This window comes from Dicentrarchus labrax, unplaced genomic scaffold (genome assembly GCF_905237075.1).
Source record: "Dicentrarchus labrax unplaced genomic scaffold, dlabrax2021, whole genome shotgun sequence".
Taxonomy (NCBI): domain Eukaryota; kingdom Metazoa; phylum Chordata; class Actinopteri; family Moronidae; genus Dicentrarchus; species Dicentrarchus labrax.
Window position 1 is genome coordinate 7,160,343 of NW_026136712.1, and position 22,164 is coordinate 7,182,506.

Below are 22,164 nucleotides of genomic sequence, written 5' to 3' on the forward strand. Positions count from 1 at the left end.
TTCGTTCTATTGGCTTGTTTGGTACTATATGCTCTGTGACTATTATACACCCCCAGTGAATCTCTTTTATGATGCTAATAGTGGTGACTCTGAGTCATGGCGTTGTGTTTTGATGTTGGTGGTGGATTAACAGCTGACAGTTTGCTAGAGGCTCCAATGAAAAGACACAAACCGCTCTAATTCATTGATGATTTGTTTATTGCTTACAAGCACTTCAGGATTAAAATATTCAGTATAAAAGAAAATCATAATCAGAGGAAATGTATAATACTTATTAATGATTTTTGTGGCCAAGCTCAATAAGTCTACCCTTGACCAGAATCAGAAACATCTGTTTCAAATGGCATAACAGACACTACTGATACAGGTGAATCAGTGCACATAGATAATCACTGTGGATAGTCTCAGCTATACATTAATATTTACAGGTCTTCATTAAATAGCCACACACTCACCTTGGAGATACAAACCTGATCTGACTTGTTGGCCCTGGGATGGCCTTTATAGCTGCACCGTTACTATGGATACAGTGTTGTGTTGAGTGAAGTATAAACCAAAAATATATGTACACCTTACAACTATCAAATGAAGGTTAAATTACTGACTAAATTCTGTCCTATATTACAAGATTTTGATTACACATTACACATATTAACAATTTAAAGCTCTTTAAATTGTGTATTTAACATGCAAGAGGCATCATTACACTCACAGTCGCCTATTAACAGACTAGCTAGCTAAAGTTAATTTTGAGTAGCAAAATGTAAACAAAAATACTCCCTTTCACTAAACCATAAAAGTTGTGAAATAATGCCTTTGATGCGTGCTCAAACACCACGATCAAGTTCAGCACGTTTTTTGGCACTGATATGGGGTACAACCTGTTCACTGTCTGAATGATTTTTTGGGGGATTATTTTTTATCTCATGCACACACAATGGTAACTTTTGGAGCATAAGATATGTATTTTGTGAGAATAAGATAACTTGTGCAAACTAGGCTTAACTTTGAAGTAAGAAACACAAACACACACAAATACTCAACAACAGTGCTCCTAAGAGGGCCTTACTCCTTCACATCAAGCTGGAGAGAACAGTATAAAGATCAAGCAAGCTTTCAAATAGGCGTGGAAGCTTGTATATACCAGAGTCATGGTGCCAGTGAAGTGTACACAGACAGCAGCCCAGTGGTTATTGCTAAACAAAAACAGGAAAGATACTGGTTGAGCGTAGCTCCGGTGGTTTTTTTAGGTCTGTCACTTGTCTTGCTTTGTGGCTTGAAACCTCCACGGTCCCTCCTCTTCTCACCTTCTTGTCTCGTCCTCATTGTCCAACATCCCACTCATAACAGAACAAAACGAGGATGCTATTGAGCCACACCCAGCTTTCACCCAACCTCAGTCTCAGACCAAACACTGGCACTGAAGGCTTTTTATTGCTGTCTTATTTTGGCTTTTTGGTGTGTTTGTGTATGTCTGTCACTCCTCCCTCACTGTGCTTCATCTTGGTTACTTAGTGTGTGAGTGTGTAGGTGTGTGTGTGTGTGTGTGTGTGTGTGTGTGTTTGTGTGTGTGTGTGTGTGTGTGTCCTCTTTCTCTGTTTAATTTCAGCTTGTGTGACCCCTATCTCTGATTCTGTCAGCCTCATTTTGGCTCCATTTTAGTTTACTCCATGTGTGTATGTGTGCACGGTAAATCTATCTTTGCATTTGCTGCTTCATTTTAACTGCTTGTTGGCTTGTGTGTATATGTACATGTATGTTATGTGAACACACACTGTTCCACCCCCTCTGCGTCTCTCCCTTTTTGCTCTGTAATAAGAGCAGCTGTGGTTGACGTGAGGCCAGCTCTGATTCAATTGCAGTGCAGGACTTAAGGCTATTATCCTCTGTACACTGGAGGAGGAGGGAAGCCCGGCTGCTGGAGCACAGCTGCTAACAGCAATGACAGGTCTGATGCTGCTTTCCAGAGAAGACTAAGGGTAGGAAATTTCTAAATCCGACAGGAAACGAAACAGCCCTGGAAAATAGAATGAAGTTGAGCCTAAACCAACAAATATTCTTGTTGGTAACTTTCTCCCCCTGGGAAAAAAAGATTTTTATACAGCTTTTAAATTAAGTCTTAAAAGTTTTTCATCTCTGCTTATTGCGAAGTTAAAATTCCAACATGTTCCAACCAAAATATAACTAAATGCAGACATTTATATATTCCAGTATTTGCATATTGTTAATTTCCTCACCAAAAAACTGTGAGGAAAAATACGTGACAGCATACACTTATTACAGAGTTAGCTCTGAAAGCCCTATGACTAACTGTATTGAAGGTTTTCGGCAATGTATAAAAACAAAATGATAATGTAAAAGATGGACTAATGGACAGATGAACAAATTAATACGAAGTCTCATTAAATAACCACATTGTAGTGAGAAACAACTGAACTGTTAATTAATTGAATGGCTTTTTATAATTATTATTTAAAAAGAAGAACAGTCAGATGAAAAGCAATCCAAAGGACATTGAGCAAGGCTAGTTAGCTTTTAGCAGGACTGTGTTACTTATTTTCTCCATTAAGATTAGATTTATCGACTGGTTTACAGAGTCAATAAAACAAATTCAATTATTAAGATGATGGAGCATTTAAAATAGATTTTTCAATTGAAGGAAGCAGGTTGGAAAGAGTCAGTAAATTAGCTTTTAAGTAAACTAGCTTTGACAGCACCCTGACTAGCCTCAACTAGCTCAAGTACAGCTAGCTAGCCTCTTGCTCCTTCATAAATGTACATATGTCTTTAGCATAATAAATATGGCAAAACATTGGCTATATATCAATTTTGACTAAATATACAGTTACTGTTCTGACTTTGAAGGGTGATATGAACTAAATGAATCTACAGTCCCACTGAAAATGAGTAAGGTACCAGAACAGTAGGGACAAACCATGCAGCCAAAAATGCCAACATTTAAAAAAAAGGTCAGCTAATGCTAACATAATCAAAGGCTGTGGATGTAGCATTAACGCTAGCTGATATTGTAGCTGCTCGTAGCACACAGTGAACAGTGTTTTTGCAGTGGAGAGCACGTAGCTGCAGTAATGCTACAACCGTGAGTGGGTGGCTCTGTTCAAGCAGCCAAAGTTGGGAATGACAGCTGGATTTACTGAGCGCCTCGAGTCTGTTACCACAGAAAGTGACATGGGGCACTGTGTGTTTGCACTATTACAGACTGTTGTAAACAAGCAAACACGTCCTTTTCCGCTAGTGCACAACAAACATGGCGACAGCTGTAGCCTGGGAATTCTCAGAGGACATAAAAATGAAAAATCCACAACAAATATGAGGCAAATATTTGACTAAAACTAGCAAAAAGGAAATGACTCAAATGTGAGTAAAATAAATACACATTTTTGTTAAAAGACTAAAAATGCAACTACATCAAAATCAGGTGCCAAAATGAACCACTGGTGACATTTTTCCTCTTCGCCACACTCCTACACACTATTTGTGTCAGTTACAGGCCATTGTAGCTCGACATGACATTGTCTCATAGAAGGGGAACCGTGTTTTTTCTCCCCTGGTTTTTCTGAGTTGTGCCACTGGAATGCCTGGAGGATGTAATTACGACCTACTGTACGAGCTGGGAATTTCCCACGTCTGACTTTGAATTGAAGGCAGCATCGTTCTTAGACAGCTAAGAGTGGCAGAGACAAAAATGTCCAAGGAAGGCAATTAAGAGGAAAAGAAAAGGGAGTAGAGACAGATTTATAGTAGAATTAGAAGGGAACTGTGGCGAGAGAGGTGGAAGGAAGGAAAAGAAAAGATTTTAAAAAGGAGATCAAATAGCAAGAGAGACAGGGAGGGGGGGGATCAGAGGAAGGATGGGGGGAAAATGAGTGATTAAGGGAAGGAGGTGGAGACAAGCTGAGGACCTCTACAGCTTAATTAGATGCAGAAGGAGGAGACACCTGCCAAATGAACACCCCCTCCCCTTCTCCTTCCCTCCCCTCTACAAAACATGCAGATCTTTATGAAAAAGCGCTCATTGCAGAAATTAACAACACTTAAAACCAGGCATCTGTTAGCCGGTGAGGTCCGCGCTCTGCCGGTGGGAGACCCACCCCAAAAAACCTCCTCCTCCATCTACCCCAGGCGGATGTACCGCTATGAATAATGTAACAGGGAGGGGTGGAGGCCATTGGGTGTGTGCGCAAGGCAGAAAAAAAAGAGGGTAGTTCCTCCTCCTCCTTCTTCACCACCCCCTTCTCTTTCCATTCTCCTCCCCTCCACTGTTCACCCAACCCCCTAGCTGCCGGCCGCACTGCAGAAGGTCAGAGGGAGAAGAAGAGGAGAGAGGCAGAGACACAGAGAGGCAGAGGGAGAGACAGGGGTGGGGTGCGTGGATGTACATGAACATGCCGAGAGGAGAGTGTGTGGACCAGCGATGACAGCCATGCTGAGCCCAAAGATCAGACAGACCAGGAGAGGTAGGACACGGTTTGTTTGCTCTGCCTCCACATCTACAGTGCCTGCCAGCTGCATTAGCTGCTTATTCATCCATAAGTCTGTAGTGACAGATCATGTCATATCAGAGATATATCTGTCAAATTAGAGGATGTATATGTGTTTGATGCTGTGGCTTTATCTGGACATTGACTTGCACTTTTACAAACATATTGTATTTTAAAAAGTGCTTTTTCTCCTCTAATTCTGATTTTAAATGAGAATATGTCTGCCTAAACACTTTTTCTCTACTCCCATCCACTAGCGCAGTCACATATTTCTGAATGAAGCGGCAGGTCTGCCCACGCAGGAAAGCTCTTGCGTATATTAGCATTCTACTACAGCTGGCCGATGCTGCCAGTGTGAATTCTATTAAGAGGAGCGAGCAGCATCTCTAGTTTCATCACTGCAACGCTCAGCACTATCAGGCTGCTGTCAGCTGCTGCTGCCGCTGTATGTGTGTGTGTGTTGTGTGTGTGTGTGTGTGTGTGTGTGTGTGTGTGTGTGTGTGTGTGTGTTCTCACACTTGTACATGTACAGTATGTGTGTGTGTTTCTGTGTGGATGGATGTTTTAATATGTCCATGTGTGCCAGTGTGTGTGTGTCCTTCCTTCCTTCATGGGCACTAATCTCCATGACTGCAATTATACAGCTGGATCTGATTAAGATGAAATGAATAGTTCCCAAGAATGGGAGAGTGATGTGTAAATCCTCCGCTGGAGCGGCATGAAATTGGCAGCAAAGTGGATTAAATCTGTGTTTGCATATATTAAGAAGGCAGAACAGATTCAACTGGCTTGATGAGTAAGTGTGAGTACATTTTGTTAATCAGCACTTAATTGATTACAACATCACATTTAGGCACGTCAAATAATTTTAACGAACACGATGGTTCGTATTATGGTCAAATGTTGTGTTCATTAAGTGAGAAAGGAGGTTTTATGTGCATTAAGAGAAGGTCCAAATCAACTGTCTCGCTTCAAGTTGTTGGGATACCACTCACCCTCGCTGCGTTTCTCTTAAGACGGTGAAAATTGAAGAGATTAAAGCGACTCTATGATTCTGCATGAGAAGCATTCTCCACATACCGTCTGTAAATTGGCGCTTCACTGCTGACAGCGTCACATTTGTTGCATGAAGTCCATGAATAAACGGGTATGTGACAGATGTGGTTGTGTAGTACAGACTCGGCTGAGGTCAAAGGGGGTTAAGAAAAGGACACAACAGCAACCACTGAGCGTACGACATTTAAGATGACTGAAAAGTTTCTGACCGTCAAACTAGAATGTCAGAGAGGACACTGAAAATATGAATCAATAGTATAATGACTTTTTTTTTATTGATCATTCATGGCTGCGACATTCATGCTGGTAGAAGGTCAGCTGACAAACTAACTAGCTTAGATATGCTATATATTAGATTTGACTTGTTTGAATTTAGAAGGTCAAGGACAATCTAACTAGCTGCTAACCTTCCAAATTCAAAAAAGATATTTATGTTCTATAGGAACAATTTAAATGGCTACATTGTATTGTTTTTTCAGTTAGTTCATTGAACTGCCCCTAAAAGAATAGTTTGACATTTTGGGAAATGGGTTAGGTTTATTTTTTTTTACCCTTTGGACAGAACTAGACTAGCTGCTTCCCCCTGCCTCTTGTCTTTGTGCTAATCTGCTGGCTAGAGTCTCAGATTAAGCAAATAAACGAATATTCCCAAAAATTTTGAAATGACATTATTTACCGAACTGATTATTTGAATCTGCCCCTGAGGTTTAATTAAATCAGTGCGATTATGCCTTCCTTCTAGAGCAGCTCTTAATTGGAAATGCTTGTGTAAGTAAAAACCCAATTTGCTACCCATGTTGGATGCCAGTAGACAGATTTATCTAACTTGGAATCTGTTCATGAACAATATCTGCTGCATATAAGAAAGATCTGGCTGCTGTGCTTCAGTATCTGCTACAACCAAGAACATATTAAAGCTGAAATAGGGTTCTGGGTGCATTTTTCTTTGGCTGGCACCAGAAATCTGGTAGCAGCTTATAATTGCCCACATATCAGCTGCTTCATTCTCTTGCTGTGTCTTTTTGATCTGCGTTACCATGGTTTTATGATCAAAGTCCTGCAATGTAGCAACACTCTGACATCCTGCCTTTCCGAGGCGAATGAATGAACACCCTCACAGCTAGACACCGTGAGCAAGAGCATGGTGCACAGATAACAAATTCACACACTGACACACTGAGGTAATGAGGATGTGGAGATGATAACGTGCACAGAAATGCACAGATACGTGCACACCCGCTGCTGCAGATCAGTTCTGCTCCACTGCAGTGTTCACATATGGGCTGTATATTATTGGCCACACCTCCAGCCTGTCAAGGAAGGCTGCCACACACACACACACACACATAATGGTTAACACATTAATCAACAGTGATAGGCTAACTGGAAGTCACGCACTGATGCACCTGTAACTCTCTTTGCCATTTTCCACGAGCCATAAATCACTGCACAACAACCAGATTAATGAAATTGAATTCCTCCAACATCCCTGTGCACATGCTTGAGCGTACATGTGTGTCTATGTGATTTAGTCATCTGTGTGGTATTGTCTAGCTATTGTGGAGTGCCCGCCTTGCCACGCTAATGGATAGGCTCCTCTGTGATGTGCATAAGAGCCATACTTCCATTTCCTGTTGATGATAAATATACGACTCCAAGCTGCATTAAGTGACATCATGCTGCCTGGAGTGTGTGTGTGTGTGTTCGGGCATGTGTGTCTGTGTGTGTATGAGAATGTAACATCAAGTCTGCTATAGTGTACAGTAGCACTTGTGTTTTGATTTCTGTCTGCAGACCATTTGTTCACATTCTAACATTACTCGCATACTTAGACAATTGGGTAAATTGGCTGAATCTACAGCATCTCCGAGCCAACATTACAAAACATCACTGTTTACATCCAGTGTGAACATTCAGTGCCAATGCAGGAAGTATGCTCTTTATGTAGCAAGGATGACAGTAAGCTTAGGGTGGTGGAGGAACACCAGTAGCTCTGGTAGCAGCTAGCGCTAGTCAGTCACAATGGCTCTCAAAGCTTATTTCTATTTATTCTCTACCCTCGACATTTCACAACACATGTTCACAAGATTGTACAACAACTTGTCCCGGACAAACTGGCTAAATGACAATTAAGCTAGCTTGTCCGGGAAACCTTTAGCTCATTCTCTTATGGGACAATAATCATGCCGATAATCCCCCCCCCCCAAACAAAACTGCCATTTTAAATACTCTGACCGGGCTTTAAATCTGTCAGGATTTTTGCGTATTTCTCAATTCAAGTCTGTTTTCCATTTTGCAGTAAATTGTAGCTGACGTTTTATACTGTAGTCTGATCAGCATACACACCTCCCCGTGTTCATGATATCATGTATGAGCTCATGACTGAATGAGTCGCCAGTCCATCTGGTATTCCTGGATATTCTGCTCCATACGCAGAATTATTCATCCATGATCCTGAAATGACATGACACACGCACCAATTTACATAAATTATCATTGGGGTATGTCATGATAAAAAAAAAATGTGGGCACAGACAACATCTGCACACAGTCATGATGTTGAGCCCCTATTATTTGACTCAGCCCCTCCCTAACTACTATCTACTGTAAATGAATGAGCCACAATTACGCTCTCTGTTTCAGTGAATTGCAGTGATTATGCATAGAGTGCATTTTTACGGAAAAACAGCCTCTTTTTCAGCATTGTAGTTGATATTTGTAGAAGTGACCACAGAGCGGCTCCACCCAACCAAAGGAAGGTCTGAATCACTGAGCAGAAGGTCCAAATTGGCACAGTGGGTAGTCGTGCTTGGCACATACACACAAACACACTCAAAAATCAGTTGTTGTGACTCAGGCGTGAATCATCAGCCAATGTATGTTCCACTCAGTCTGCGATCCAGACAGCTGATGTGTTGAACAGTGGTGCTCTTTTATGCAAACACTGGCAGAGTGGGGAAGGATGGAAAGACAAGAAGGACGTTATGTGAGGAAAAACAGAGGGGTGAAGGAGGACAGGGAAGGTGAGTGCCACTTTTAGCTGGTAATATAAGACAGCTAGGGTTCATTTCACACTGTTGTTGATCATGCATGAGATACTTTGCATTCATGATGTTTACACTACCAAGAAGCCATTGGAACAAGTAAGAATACATCAGACTGGGGGGGTTTAACCCGAGCAGTCATGATACCTTAATAAATAAGGTTGATCAGCTGTCATGCTCCATCAGTCTTCCTCCATCTAAGTGGATCAATGAACCAACACAGTGGCTAGATAATGCTTATCCAGACATCTATACATATTTAAATGAGCAGGTAGCATTAGGTACTGCTGCTGTGTTACTCTTAGTAACTGTCAAGCTAATTTTAACTACGCATCTGTAACTGTCGCAAGTATCATTTAGCCATTTACCACACACAGAGTGAAAATACGTAATCTGTGAATATTTGGAAGTGCTACTGTTTCCCCCAAAAGGGGCGTGGCCTTGGGGATATATTGTTTGGGAGTCAAAAAACTCTAAATGTTAAAAAGACATGGCAGCAGCACATGTTTTCTTGTGAAAAACATTAGTGAGCCTGATACAGTTTATTATTATAGAGTATCAATATGTACGATTGGAGTGTGATTGTTAATAAAACGCATAGCTCATATGGTCAGTATAGGTTGGTTGGAGGCAAGGGAGCTTCAGGGGTAAAAGAAAAAACACCATGAGGGATTTGCTGTCCTTGAAAATGTAACATGTAGAGCTTTGATGGTGTTTTTATTTGAACATCCTGTAGTAGCCTAACAGGCAGAAATAACACCACTGCGTTGTAAACATTACCCAATTGCAGAAAGCAATTAAGACTGATGTGCAATGCTTAGAAATGTACATTGTTCTCAAAAACAATGGAAACAATTATATTTTGAAAATAGCTAATTAAAATGTGTCTCAAATCCAAGAACTCATTTATCAGACAAAAACTGCTTAAATTAGGTGCCAGTGGTTAGAAAAACCAGCGGTGCTAAACGTAAGGAGGGAGAGACGAATTAGAGCGAGTCAGAGTAAAAGAAATGGAGGGAGACGGAGCAGGGGGGTGAAAATAGAGAGCAGGAAAACACTGGAATTAACACAAGATGGATAATGAGAACAGCCAAGGTAGAGCACACAGGGAGAAAGAGAGCAGGAGAGGGGAATGAAGTAAAAAGGGAAGAATGTCTGGCTATTAAAACCATATTGTTCCATCAGACGTTTTGAGCTTATAAAGGGGTATATTGCTATTTGGTTGCTTGACGGATCTGTAGTATATCACCCACTTAATTTCCACCATGTTAAAACCAAAAACCGAAATATCTTAAAGGACTAAATACATTTAGTCAACAAGCAATGAAAGTCTGGATTAAACCACTTTGTTCAATATATATAAATTAGATATTAGAAATATGAAATGGAAAAAAAAAAATCTCCTAGAATCACAGTGACTGCACATTAATGCAAAATAGAACATATATTGGTATTATTAAGTCACATTATAACTTCTTTATAAATTTATAATTGTATAGATTCCTCAGTAAACATGTTAGAGACTACTGGATCTGTGGAGACTTAATGACACTTTAAAGGACCAGTGTGTAGGATTTAGTGGCATTTAGTTTCAGATTGCACCTCACTGAACACCGCTGGCGTCTGTATTTGACAACCTGGAAATAAGAACAGGCTTTAAGGTGTGCAGGAGGAACCACGGTGGCTGCGAAAGGGCCAGCTACTATTTGGTTTGACCTTTGTGGGCTACTGTAGAAATATGTCAGTTCAAAATGTTGGACTCCGTAAAAGAGGACCTGCAGTGTCTGTAGATAAAAATGTCTCATTCTAAGGTAACAAAAACACAACGATTCCTATATTCAGTTAATTTACACTAATGAAAACATATCTATGAATATTATATTCCATTTCTGCCAATAGAGCCTCCTAAACTTTACACACTGGACCCTTTAAAGCTGCACAAAAATCCTCACCCAACTTTGCACTTCCTGTCAGCTCTACAGAGCATTTAAGCCTTGTTTTTATAACCCGCAACTTTACTGTGACCAATGAATAAAATACAGGTGTGAAAAGGCACTTTTTGAGTATGTGTTATTTTTCTTTTTATCCTGAAATGCCCATGATATTTGTTGTCAAAAGGCAATCCACAGTAAAATAAATGTTTCACATATGAAAATCTGACGCGAGAAAATGCTTTAAATTAACATGTAGGTGATGAATATTAAAACTTTTGAAAACATGGTGAAAAATTGTTCTCTTTTTCTAGAAATAATCAGTCTGTCCATCATTCAACACATTTCTGACTATCAACAGGCTGCCATGAAAGGCTGTGACATGACATTAAACCAACCTCCTTTAAGCCATATGTATGCTGGAGAGAGAGATGAGACAATAAAAAAGAATAAACATTGATTTTCTTCCCCATCCCCATTCATCCATCCCCTTCTTCCCTCTGCGCCATCTGAACATTGATCATCTGTGTGCGTGTGTGGCGCAAAACACACACCAGCAGGGAGGATGTCTGCACAATTGATTTCTATAAATTATACATGAGCATTGCCTGGTTTGCCTAGAATATAGACTTATCTTAGCTCTGTGGAATTTCCTCATATGTGTAAAAGACTTAAATCTTAAGCCGGTTTTCTAAGTGTGTAATTTATTCTCAGCTGAGGACACTTGCTTAAAATGGACACGTTTTACATTAATGCATCCTGCTTCACTCTAGAATCACAGGTAATAATTGAAAAAAATAGAAAACACCACACTGAAACTAACAGGTTACTTGACAGTGGTCTTTTTACACAAGACATGTTTACATGTCAGCTGATGTAACTTTTTTATTTTAAAAGATTATAAAAATTTGACTCCTTAATCATTTTTTTCTATAGCTGCTGTCATACAAGGACAATCTGAACGGCACAGTGGGGACAAACCGGATGTCACATAACGCTATAAAGCTGCCTTCCCCTCTCTTTTAAACCTGTCCTTGACTGAGCTCAGGTTACACACGTTTGTTGAGAATGATTCAGTCAGCCAACCAGTCGCTCAGCCAGCCAGTCAGTCCCATGTGGTCCTATTATCTCGGCTAAAAAGCCTCTGCTATTCTACTGGGCTGCGGCAACACACAATATGTCTCTTCCAAAGACCTCTGAAATGGAAGGGGGGATCCCTGTCACCTGAGGCTATCTATCTATCTATGTAGGTGTGTGTGTGTGTGTGTGTGTGTGTGTGCGTGCGTGTGCGTGCGTGCGTGCGTGTGTGTGTGTGTGTGTGTTCCCCCTTCGCAGTCTCTATTCTATCTATTTTCTGTTATTATTTGTGCCTGCTGCCTCTCTGCAGTCCCACTTCCCCTTCATCTATAGGGGTTGCAGCCTGGGGCAGAAGGTTGTGCGTGTTCATGACTGAAGAGCTTGCCAGAGCGTGTGTGTGCATGCAGCATACAGAATGAGGGGATAACACAAGCTTCTATTAGGGAGAAAATGAGAAGGAATATAGCAAATCAAGCAGAACCAGCAGTTCAATCCCCTTTAACCCACCCAGCCCCTCACTTTCTGCCTGCTTGTGTTAACACACCTAACACTGCATAAAACTGTTTTATGTGTGTGTGTGTTTGCAGCCAGGTCCAAGAGCATGGTGATGGGTGAGGTGTCGCGGGGGTCATGCCGGCCGGCTTCCCCCAGCCTCCAGGAGGGGGCTCTGAAGGCCGGCTGGCTGAAGAAGCAGCGCAGCATCATGAAGAACTGGCAGCTCCGCTGGTTTGTGCTGCGCTCAGACCAGCTCTTCTTCTACAAAGACGAGGAGGAAACCAAACCACAGGTAACACCTGAGCCATGTTTGCACACAGTCGAATACACAGACAGGACAGTGAAGCTCAGTCACTGTTCTTCGGCTTGTGTGATAACGTTAATTAATGAGAGAATTTGACTTAAGGCTGTTCTAGGTAATTAAAACTAAACTAGGTGTGAAAAAACATTTAAGTCAACTGAAATAAAAATAAAAGTGTCACAATTTAATTAAAATAATGCGTCTATTTAATATAAATAATGAAAACTAACTGAATTGAAATATTTTGTACTGTGACTGTGAGTCGATTGCCTTTATAAAGGGTTGTGTTTGTATTGTAAAACCTATTCTGAACGTCTTAAATCTTGCCCCTGACAAATAGCCCCCATATTATTATATAAATATATACAATAAATAAAAACTAAGGAAAAATACAAAACTATAAAAGCTCTGTGTCCGACCAACTGTGAAATATTTACACACTGAGTGTGCCTGTTTTTCTCTGTCAGTGGTCTGTGGGACAACCTGAAGTAAAGCATGGTGGTACATAAGACACTTCTGGCATAACCTACCCGAATCTCCAAACGAACTGTCGGTGTTTGAGTTGCATTGTAGGTGATGTAGGCTTTGACAAGGAAATAGAATGCATGTAATTTAAAAGGCAATATCTCCATCATGAATGTTATAAATGTGACTCTTTTAAGAAAACATTTTAAGGTCAGCAGCAGAGACTGTAACAATTTCAATTTGCCCTCAACTGCTTGTGCAATATACATGTCTGACTTAGTATATAGATAATATGTTTTACAAAAAATGTCTCATAAATAACAGGTTAAAGTATCTTTACTAAATTCCTGCTTTTTATTATTCAGAAACAGTGTTGCACACTTTAAATGCCACTGCATTCTTAATGTCAGTTTTGCTAAGATTGAAAAGACTTGGTGAGAAATGTCAGCAGGATTCCAGTTATAGGCTTTTTTCACAGCAGACTTTTTGACTTCAGAGCAGGAAAAGCGTTACTAATAACATTAATGGTGGCTCTGTTGTATTCAAGTGTCCCAATGAGCCGTGACAGCGTGACAGTGAGTATTATTCACAGTGAGAGGGAATAAAACCTGAAGCTGGAGCAGCAAAATGGGATTCAGCCATTATCAACTTATTCACACCTTTGCGTTTCCAACTGTGACATGTCCAATCTGCATTAAAAACACCTATTAAGATTAAGAGAGTTCAGCTACTGCTAAAGGGCACAGACAGCACATGTAGCAAACTGGAGCAGGTAAAGTGACAGCAATCGCACAGTTTTAGCAGACTAAACATTGTTAGAGAGGGACAATATGGATTTATTTTCCAAATACATTGACCAATAATTACCTGCTTCACATGGCTGATACCAATAAAATAACTGATCATTTCACTTCTTTTAATTTTAAAATTAATTTCATAACCTGTAGTTCATACACACCTGGGGGTAAGAAAGGCTAGCGTGTAGTGAACAAAGACGGATGATTTAATATTTCACAGCTCTGAGCTAACTAAATCGAACTGACATCACTATTGTTAACACAAAACAACAGTTGTCCCTTCTAGTTTTTCTAGTAAAGTACATAAAAAAAACATTCTTTGGCTTTCATAGAGCATAAAGCTTTTCAGACATTTGCATAAGAATTCAAAATAAATTCCTATTATTATGAGCTGATAATTTATGGACCTGTAATTTAATTATTGGAATCATTTATAATAATATACATTTAATAATATATAATATAATAATATAAGATTGTAATTAACACTATGCCAGTTAATGGTGTAGTCCAAATTCTATATCCTCCATCTCCATTAGCTGAACACATCAGGGGCCTTCATTCATTCTCTCAGTATGAAGAGCATCAGAGCTAAATTAGCTGTGGTGTGCACTGCAACATGATCCTGGAGTAAACAGACTAACTACAAATAACACCACTGATGTTCTTAAAGTAAACGCTACCAACAGTACTACTGTGTGTGCTTTATTCGTGACAACCGATGGAAATACAGCGTGGTAATGATGACTCACTGCACTCACAGGACATTTCAGTGCATTAGTACAAACACAGTGCAGAGCGGGACGCCTGGTTTCCTCCTCCATTAGCGCACCGTCATAAAAATATTTACAGAATAAAGCCCTAATCGATCCCATCGCTTCTTTGATGAGCGGCAAGGTGCTGACTCACATTTTCCCTTTATGATCCTTACTGAAGAGACAGGCAGTACGGTAGCTGCCCTGGACTGACCTCACACACACACACACACACACACACACACACACACACACACAGTCACACAGTCACATAAACAATGCTGGGATGGACAGTCAACAGCTGACAGGCTTACATAGTCGTAACATGAGGCGATGATGTAATCCAAACAACAAAAGACAGCAGGGGCAGGTCTGTGACACACACACACACACACACACACACACACACACACACACACACACACACGGCCTTTAGAGCGTAATAATCATCTCTTTACATTCCTGGCTGAAATCTGGACACTTTTATTGATTTCTTCTGTCTTCTCTCTGCGTGACTGCTGTTCATTTAATGTAGGCAGCAGCCGTCTGCCATCGCTGTCTTTCAGTCCCTGTCAGCGCACACACACACACACACACACACACACACACACACACACACTATATACACACACAGAATGACGTGTTCTCCTCCTTGCAGTCTCCACAACTGACTGCAAGCTTTGACTGACTGTCTTTAATCAGAGCTAGCCAATAACCATCCAGCCTGTATTGATTAGCAACTCCCAGTGGATTCAAGTCACACACATGGTTGAATGCACACACACACACAGATCCTCCCCCGCAGAGAACAGGATGTGTGAGAAAGTGTCACTCCGCTTTTTTTTTTTCTCCCTCTCATCTTCTAATCGATAGGAAATTTGAGGCCGGGAGTGGTTTTTGGGTGGGTGGGAGGGGGGAGTGGGTGTGTAGGCAAATTGCTGCAACAGAACAAGACCATCCCCCCCTACTCAGATATAAAGATGTGATAATTGGTTGAAGGGAAGGCAACACTGACACAGGATCTATACAGGGATTCTTTTCTTTTCATCATGTGAGGATAAATCCACTACAACACAAATGGACTTCAGTTATCGGACAATAGATTTCTGATGCATGGGGGAGGTGGAGGGGGAGGAGGGGATCATTAGTGAGTCTTCAGCTGCAGTTAATTGTGCACAAACCAACCACAGAATGTCATTTTTTTAAAGTGGCGAGACATGATATGCTTGTTCCAGATTAGATGTAGAGACCACCTGTCCCTCAAGCAGTGTGGGCAGGGCTTTGATGTCTTCAGTTATCCCTCTAATGGTCGAGCTTTAGTTCGTTGGTGAACTCTTCTTGTTCAGCAATGGTGGCTAACGCTGTTCATGTGAACTACTCAGTGCAAAGGAAGCTAGAGACATAAAAGACATCACTTCCTGTATACCACAGGACCAGAATTTTATTTTGGAAAGGACCTGGGCGACATGTGGAACCTACATGTGTCTGATTATAAGAATTTAAAGGAAAATAATTGTTTTGTGTGTTTTGAACGGTCTCTGTTAAAGTCTGTTTTTACTATTGTAAATAGATAACAACAAGTTAACACTGAAATGACACCACAAAAGAAACAGGTAATCTTAAAGCAGAACAACACTGACACTATCATCTGATAAACTTAAAACAAACAGTTGCATATTTACACCTCCAGCAGATACTCAGATAGCATTCCTTTGGAGTTGAGTTTGTGGATGTATTCCTTTATATTCACTCTCTTTAAGCTCTGTTTTGGTGTTCATCGGCTCCTGGGAAGTTTGCCATGTTGAACGTTTCTCGCACATTTTGCATGGTTTCTCCTTCACGCTTGGAAAGTGAGAGAGAATCAACAAATATGTGACCTGCAGCTACACACTGGCCCTTTAATACTCCATTTAAACTGTTGGTATCTGAACGTGAAACCCAAATGGAAATTTTTAGTCTTTTCTATTTAATGTGACGCATTAAAAGTATTAGGGTGGGAGTTAGCTTTCTCATAGGATGGTGCTTCTGAGCGTGGAGCCTGATGTGGTCAGCTTTTGTCAGTGGTTTACTGCTGCAGCTTTGACTGGGATCCAGCATCAGCACAGCTTTATATGTGAGGAACAGCTGGCGAAAGAATTGGTCAGAGCTTTATGGCACGAGTTAAACAAGAGGAGTCTGAGGTGTTTATGTGCCTCAATTTAAGGCCGAGGCACATGGTACCAATCAATTGCAGTATGTGATATTTGTGGCACCGGTGGAGGACGTTGCCAAAGTGAGAAGGGAGTCTTCAGGGGGCAGGGCTGGTGTTCTGGTCCAGGATGATGATTGGCATTTATGTGCAAACCAGGTTAAAACTGGGCGTGTCCACATCTGTTGAAGGCTCATGTATGCAAGCCCAGTTTCATACTGATTACAGCAGAATGTGAGCTCCACTTCAAAGTCACTCTGTCACCAAGCTGAGACCTAGAAAAGGGCAAACTGTGCTGTCTATCCTACATTTTCAGCTTACACTACTTGACCCTGTGATTTGTGTTCTTGGGTGACATGGTGCCTTTTCTTATTCATTCATGCCCTGCCAGCTACTCGCGTTATTCCGAGCACATAGCACCCTTGGGAGCGCCCCCCCTCCCCCCCCGCCCCCGGTTCCTGCCCTGCCCCTGCGCTCCAACCATCCAAAGCTCCCACCTCTTCCATTTGTTGCCATGGTGACTAATGTTGGCGACAGCCCGGCCCTCTGGTTGAAGTGTTTTGGCAGACTCCTCTCCCCGTTTGATGGAGGATGCCAGTCTGCAGATTAACGTGGGCCGACCCACAGATGCTGGCATCTCTTCACAGCTCACTTGGCCTCAGTTCTCTGGGTTAAATGGGTATTGATCTGGATAATGTATTCTGATAATCTGTGTGGTTCCCTGTTCAATCACAGGAGTAGCTGCTTAAAATTCTAGAGGGGTTAAGAGTGGAGCGATAGGGAACGAGGAAAGGCCAGAAGGCATGTAGCAAGGATGCTATGTCGTTTTTTTTAATATATTTTTATTTTGGTACTGCTGTGTTATTACTTTCTTTGTTTATTAGAGATTATCAGTGTTTTGTCCTGTTTTTGTGCTATTGGAGACATTGTTTGTTGTTGTCATTTGTACTGGTAAAATAAAGCTAATAAAATGTTTACGAAAAGTAAAAAAACAGATTGTTCAAATAAAAAGTAATAACGTAAAAAGAATAGAAAGAAAAGACTGAGGACAAACAGGATGCTGTGATGAAAGGACGGAAGCTAAAACAGAGTAAGGAGTGGAGATATGTAAGGACTATGGCGTCTATTCCAGCCCAGTATTTGAATGCCTCTCTCTGTCTTTCAGGGCTGTATACCTCTGCAGGGATGCCAGGTCAACGAGCTCACAGCCAATCCAGACGAGCCAGGAAGACACCTTTTTGAAATTGTGCCAGGTGAGATCTCCACCAGCTCCTCCCCTACCTCTTCCTCCTCCTCCTCTGCCTTTACCTCTCACCCCTGGTTCACCTCACATCTCTCCCAAAACACCCACAAATCCCATGAATGAGTTAAGATCACTGTGCATCCACATGTGCCCTGTAAATGACTTTTATGCTCCTGCAGTTGCTGTGGTATGCGCTGCATTTGTCCTGCTCCTCCTCTTTTAACGGAGCTTGTATTCCTACTGTGTACACGTTTGCTTAGATTATGAATATTCCAAACACAATGTAACTGTGATAACGTGTGGATAAAATAGTTAAATTAAATGTATCCTGGTATGGTTTGAGATCAGCGGTCATCATTTTTTGTTAGTAGAAGTTAAAACATATATAAAATACAAGCATCATATTGGTTTGGTAAATGGTTGTGTGGTTTCAGGTCAATCACAATCATAATCTAATCTGATAGAGAGACATATTGTGACACTATATTTGGTCCAAAAACAGGAGAAGTGCATCAATGGGGGAGCTACCATGAGGCATACCAGAAAAACACTGTACACATAGCAATATTTACTCATTGAAAGCACATGAAAGCTGAGATAAAAATGACAAACATTATAAGAGATACATTATGTATGTATGTTGTGTGATTTGTGATCTTCATTCTGTGGCTGCTATTCTGTATCCAGACAGCAGAGAGCACTATTAGCCAAGCATTAGTAGCCGAAGTGCTCAATCTCACATTGTATGACCTTAGAGCTGCTGACATGACAGGTATTACATTTCTAGCTCCATAAAAAAAAAAAAAAAAGTACCATAAAATAAATAGGAAAAAAAACGGCCTCTCCATCATCTCAAGCTGCTCTGTGCCTGCAGATCTCGGTGAGCCATACAGAGGGTTCGCCTGCGGCTGAAAGTCTGCTCTGATTGACCTCACATAGCCTTTCAATTTTTTACTCAATCCATACATCACTTACTTAAAACGTGTCAAGAAGTGTGTTTTCATGTGTGTAGATGTGGTTTTTTCAAGTATTAGCGCCACAGAACGACAGGTTTGACCTCAAAATGAAGTCCTACAATCAAAACTGCAAGACAGCAGCTGAGCTCGGCAGTATTACAGTCCATCCCTCTGGCTCCCTATATCACTCTGTCATTCTGGGGAGTGTTTGCTCGGAGGTCCCTCCTAGTGTTTAGAATGGCTGACAGGCTTGTGAGTCTATGTGTGTTTTGTTTATGGCCAGTCAACATAGCAGAGGGGTGAGAAACCCCAGTGAGTTTCTACGGACGGGACTGCAGGCCGGCTCCCTGAGAGACAAGACTGGAGGGGAGGGAAAGGGGGATAAAACTGCAGACAGTGGGGGAAAGTGGTCAGGTGGATGAGGCAAAGATACAGGTAGAGACAGAGGAAGGTCAGCAGAAATGCCTGACATAGATAAATATAGTTTAATGTGAGTCTGAGGAGGATCCTGATGAAGACTTTGGATTGAGATCAACAGTAGGAGTCTGATTGTACCAAATCAATCTGTTGGAGTCATGTTCTTCCCCTTTTCCATCCCAGTGCTGACTATATCTTGTGTTTATTAGATTTGTTGGCTCCTTGGGGAGAAACACAGGAGTTGCTCGGCTCTTTGTCCACTCTGTAATCGGCTTAGAGTGATGAAGCCTTCATTCACTCCTGCTGTATGAAATGAATAGACGTCACATTGTGTTAAAAGCAATGCTTCACGGCCCGACAGTGCTTTCTCCCATTTTTAAAACAGTCATTATGGCGTCCAGTCATGTCTGCAGGTTTTTCCTCAAGACAGCAGTCGTTACTGAACAGGAGAGAGAGCAGCTTTTTGGTTAAAAAAAAAAAATCACCTGATGAAGCATGAAAACTCTCAGCCTGCTCTGGCAAAACACTAATCAGCAATGAGCTCAGTAAGCACTGATGCTCTTTTACACAGTCTCTTATGCGTATTCACTCCTTAAAGGAAAGCAAAGTAAAGACTATAGTGAGTGTTTACTGTTATTTGCTGAAAGAAGTGCTGCTCAAAGACATCTCAGCCATCAATAGCCACATTTTGAAGTGTTGCATCACAAAAGGTTGATTGAAATGGCAAAAATCTGAAAACGAAAAAACAAAAAACAATTTTGCAAAAAAGATTGTTGCCTGCTTAAGGTGGACTTAATGCGCCTAATGGCAGATGGAAAGACTTTTTCCAAATAGGTTCTTATGTAGCGAACATTTAATTTGGCCGATCAGCTGATCATGCCCTCTCATGCATCCTGCTGTATACATATGTCTGAATTTTCTATAGAATTATACATTACTTTTCTTTGTTTTGATATCGGCATTATTTATCGGCCATTGAAAAACACATATCTGTCGACCACTACTCCACACAGATCTGATATAACGTTCCTCCCATTAATATGTGAAACAAACAAAAATGTCATTTTATCCTGTTTTCTGTTTTTCAGTTTGAGCACTTTTTTTAATTGCGTCATCTTGTTGCACCTTCATCTTTAGCGCCACCTACCCCTTATCTCGATGATCGACCAACTATACTAATACACTAAACACTAATAATAATAATAATAATATGACGATAGTAGATTGAAACAAGCATTCATTTTCATTTTTTGGAAATTAAAATTTGCACTATATTTGGATGGAAACAGGACTACTGATAAGAGAAGAGAGAGTTTCTTAAAGGTTCTTTGATGAGAGCTTGTAGGACTCACGTTAAGGACTTAACAGGATCTTACAGGGTTGACAATGTGATCCCAATTTTGACCGTCATATCAGGTCAAATCTTCATTTCTTGCCAGATGGTCTAATGAACAAATTTCTCCACTAGAAAGGCTTATCGTTATCTGTTTATATGACTGCAACAGGGGATCATGAACAGAAGTACCTTTACCTTTGCTACCATACAAATAGTAGAAAAACCACACATCTATGAGGCAATACTGATAACATACTAGGACTCCCAGACTGATAAACCCTCAATTTGAGGTCAGACCAGCCCAGAAATGAAGCCGCTGGGTTTCTCTCACTTTCAGCACTCCTTTGTCTACTGTAATAGTAGCCTTGCCCTTCAAAGGAGCCCAGGGACCTTGGCTGTTAATCTGGGTCATGTCATTGACTGATGGACTTTGTTTTTCCTAGACAGTGTGTGTGTGTGTGTGTGTGTGTGTGTGTGTGTGTGTGTGTGCGTGTGTGTGCGTATGCGTGTCCAGCCACAGGGTAAATCCATTGGTCATGTTTATCGTGGAGATATGGAGTATCCAGCCCGGTTACAAAAGGTAGATACAAGACAGATAGCAGCTGCGAGATGCTGAACCCCTGATACACACACACACACACACAGGTAATATTTAATACCATGAGTGTGCTGTGTACTTCTTTATCCACGGCTTTACACACAGGCCATGTCTATGTTACAGAAGCAGATTGACGACACTTTCTCATACATTTCCTCATGGGGAAGAAGGCATCCTATCTCAGTGTCACAGCCAGTATAAGAATCTCCATGTGTACATCTGTCCTGCATCAACACATGCATCATACAGCTGTCCCGGCGGTCAGCTCTTTCTTGAATGTTGCTCAGTGGAGGCACAAAACTCAATCCGCTACTGCTTGTAATTTCCTCTTGGCATTTGAGTGAAATAACAGCAGTAGTCTAGCATGCAAGCAATTAAAAATTGGACTCCCACCATTTTTTTTATCTGTATGTGCTCCAGACAGAGCGAGCAGTGCACCCAAACAAAGCTGATTCAACAGTCATGTGCCTGAGTCTGAATTGGGCTCATCTCAAAGCCTGTAGGCATGAAGGAAATGGGCAAATAACTGGATATTTTTAAATATTCTTTGTATTTAACGGGTGACTCAAGGCTGTAAGCCCTCTGTTGTGGTAGTGTGAAGCAATTAAGCCATCTGGAAAACTGCACACACACACACACACACACACACATACTTGTGCCCGTGCAAACGTGACAGCTTCTGCTAATTCTTTATTGTGAACTAACCGTTTAGGCAGCTCCACACACTTGCGTCCCATCGATGCATGCACACACACACACACAGGAGTTTTTGGTGTCTAAGAAATGCCATTTTACCAAGAAGTGACAAACCAGTCAGTCCACACAGTTACCTTTAACCTTTGACCTCTGTAAAATTACCACAACTATATATGTTATGGTAATCCTAATAGGCTCAGATTTTTAGCCTGCTTTTCCAGGGCCTTCAAAAAGCATAGTTCAAGATCTATAGAGACAACTAGGGAAGGTTTAGAGGAAAATGTCACATTGTTACACATTTTCTTGT

The 22,164-nt window shown here is 41.1% G+C and overlaps 1 protein-coding gene across 2 annotated transcripts in view; it reads left to right on the forward strand.

The window, feature by feature from the left end:
• The first annotated feature begins 4,269 nt into the window (after positions 1-4,269).
• The window catches only part of si:dkey-191m6.4 (rho GTPase-activating protein 22), a 32,845-nt gene continuing 14,950 nt past the window's right edge, over positions 4,270-22,164 (forward strand). The window contains exons 1-3 of one of the 2 annotated variants that reach the window (XM_051418303.1): positions 4,270-4,478; positions 12,198-12,397; positions 17,777-17,864. In XM_051418303.1, coding sequence (XP_051274263.1) covers positions 4,436-4,478; positions 12,198-12,397; positions 17,777-17,864 — 331 coding nt within the window. In that variant the 5' untranslated portion in view covers positions 4,270-4,435. Of the gene's footprint in view, positions 4,479-8,510; positions 8,582-12,197; positions 12,398-17,776; positions 17,865-22,164 lie in introns of those variants that run through there. The other variant, XM_051418302.1, reaches the window with a different exon arrangement.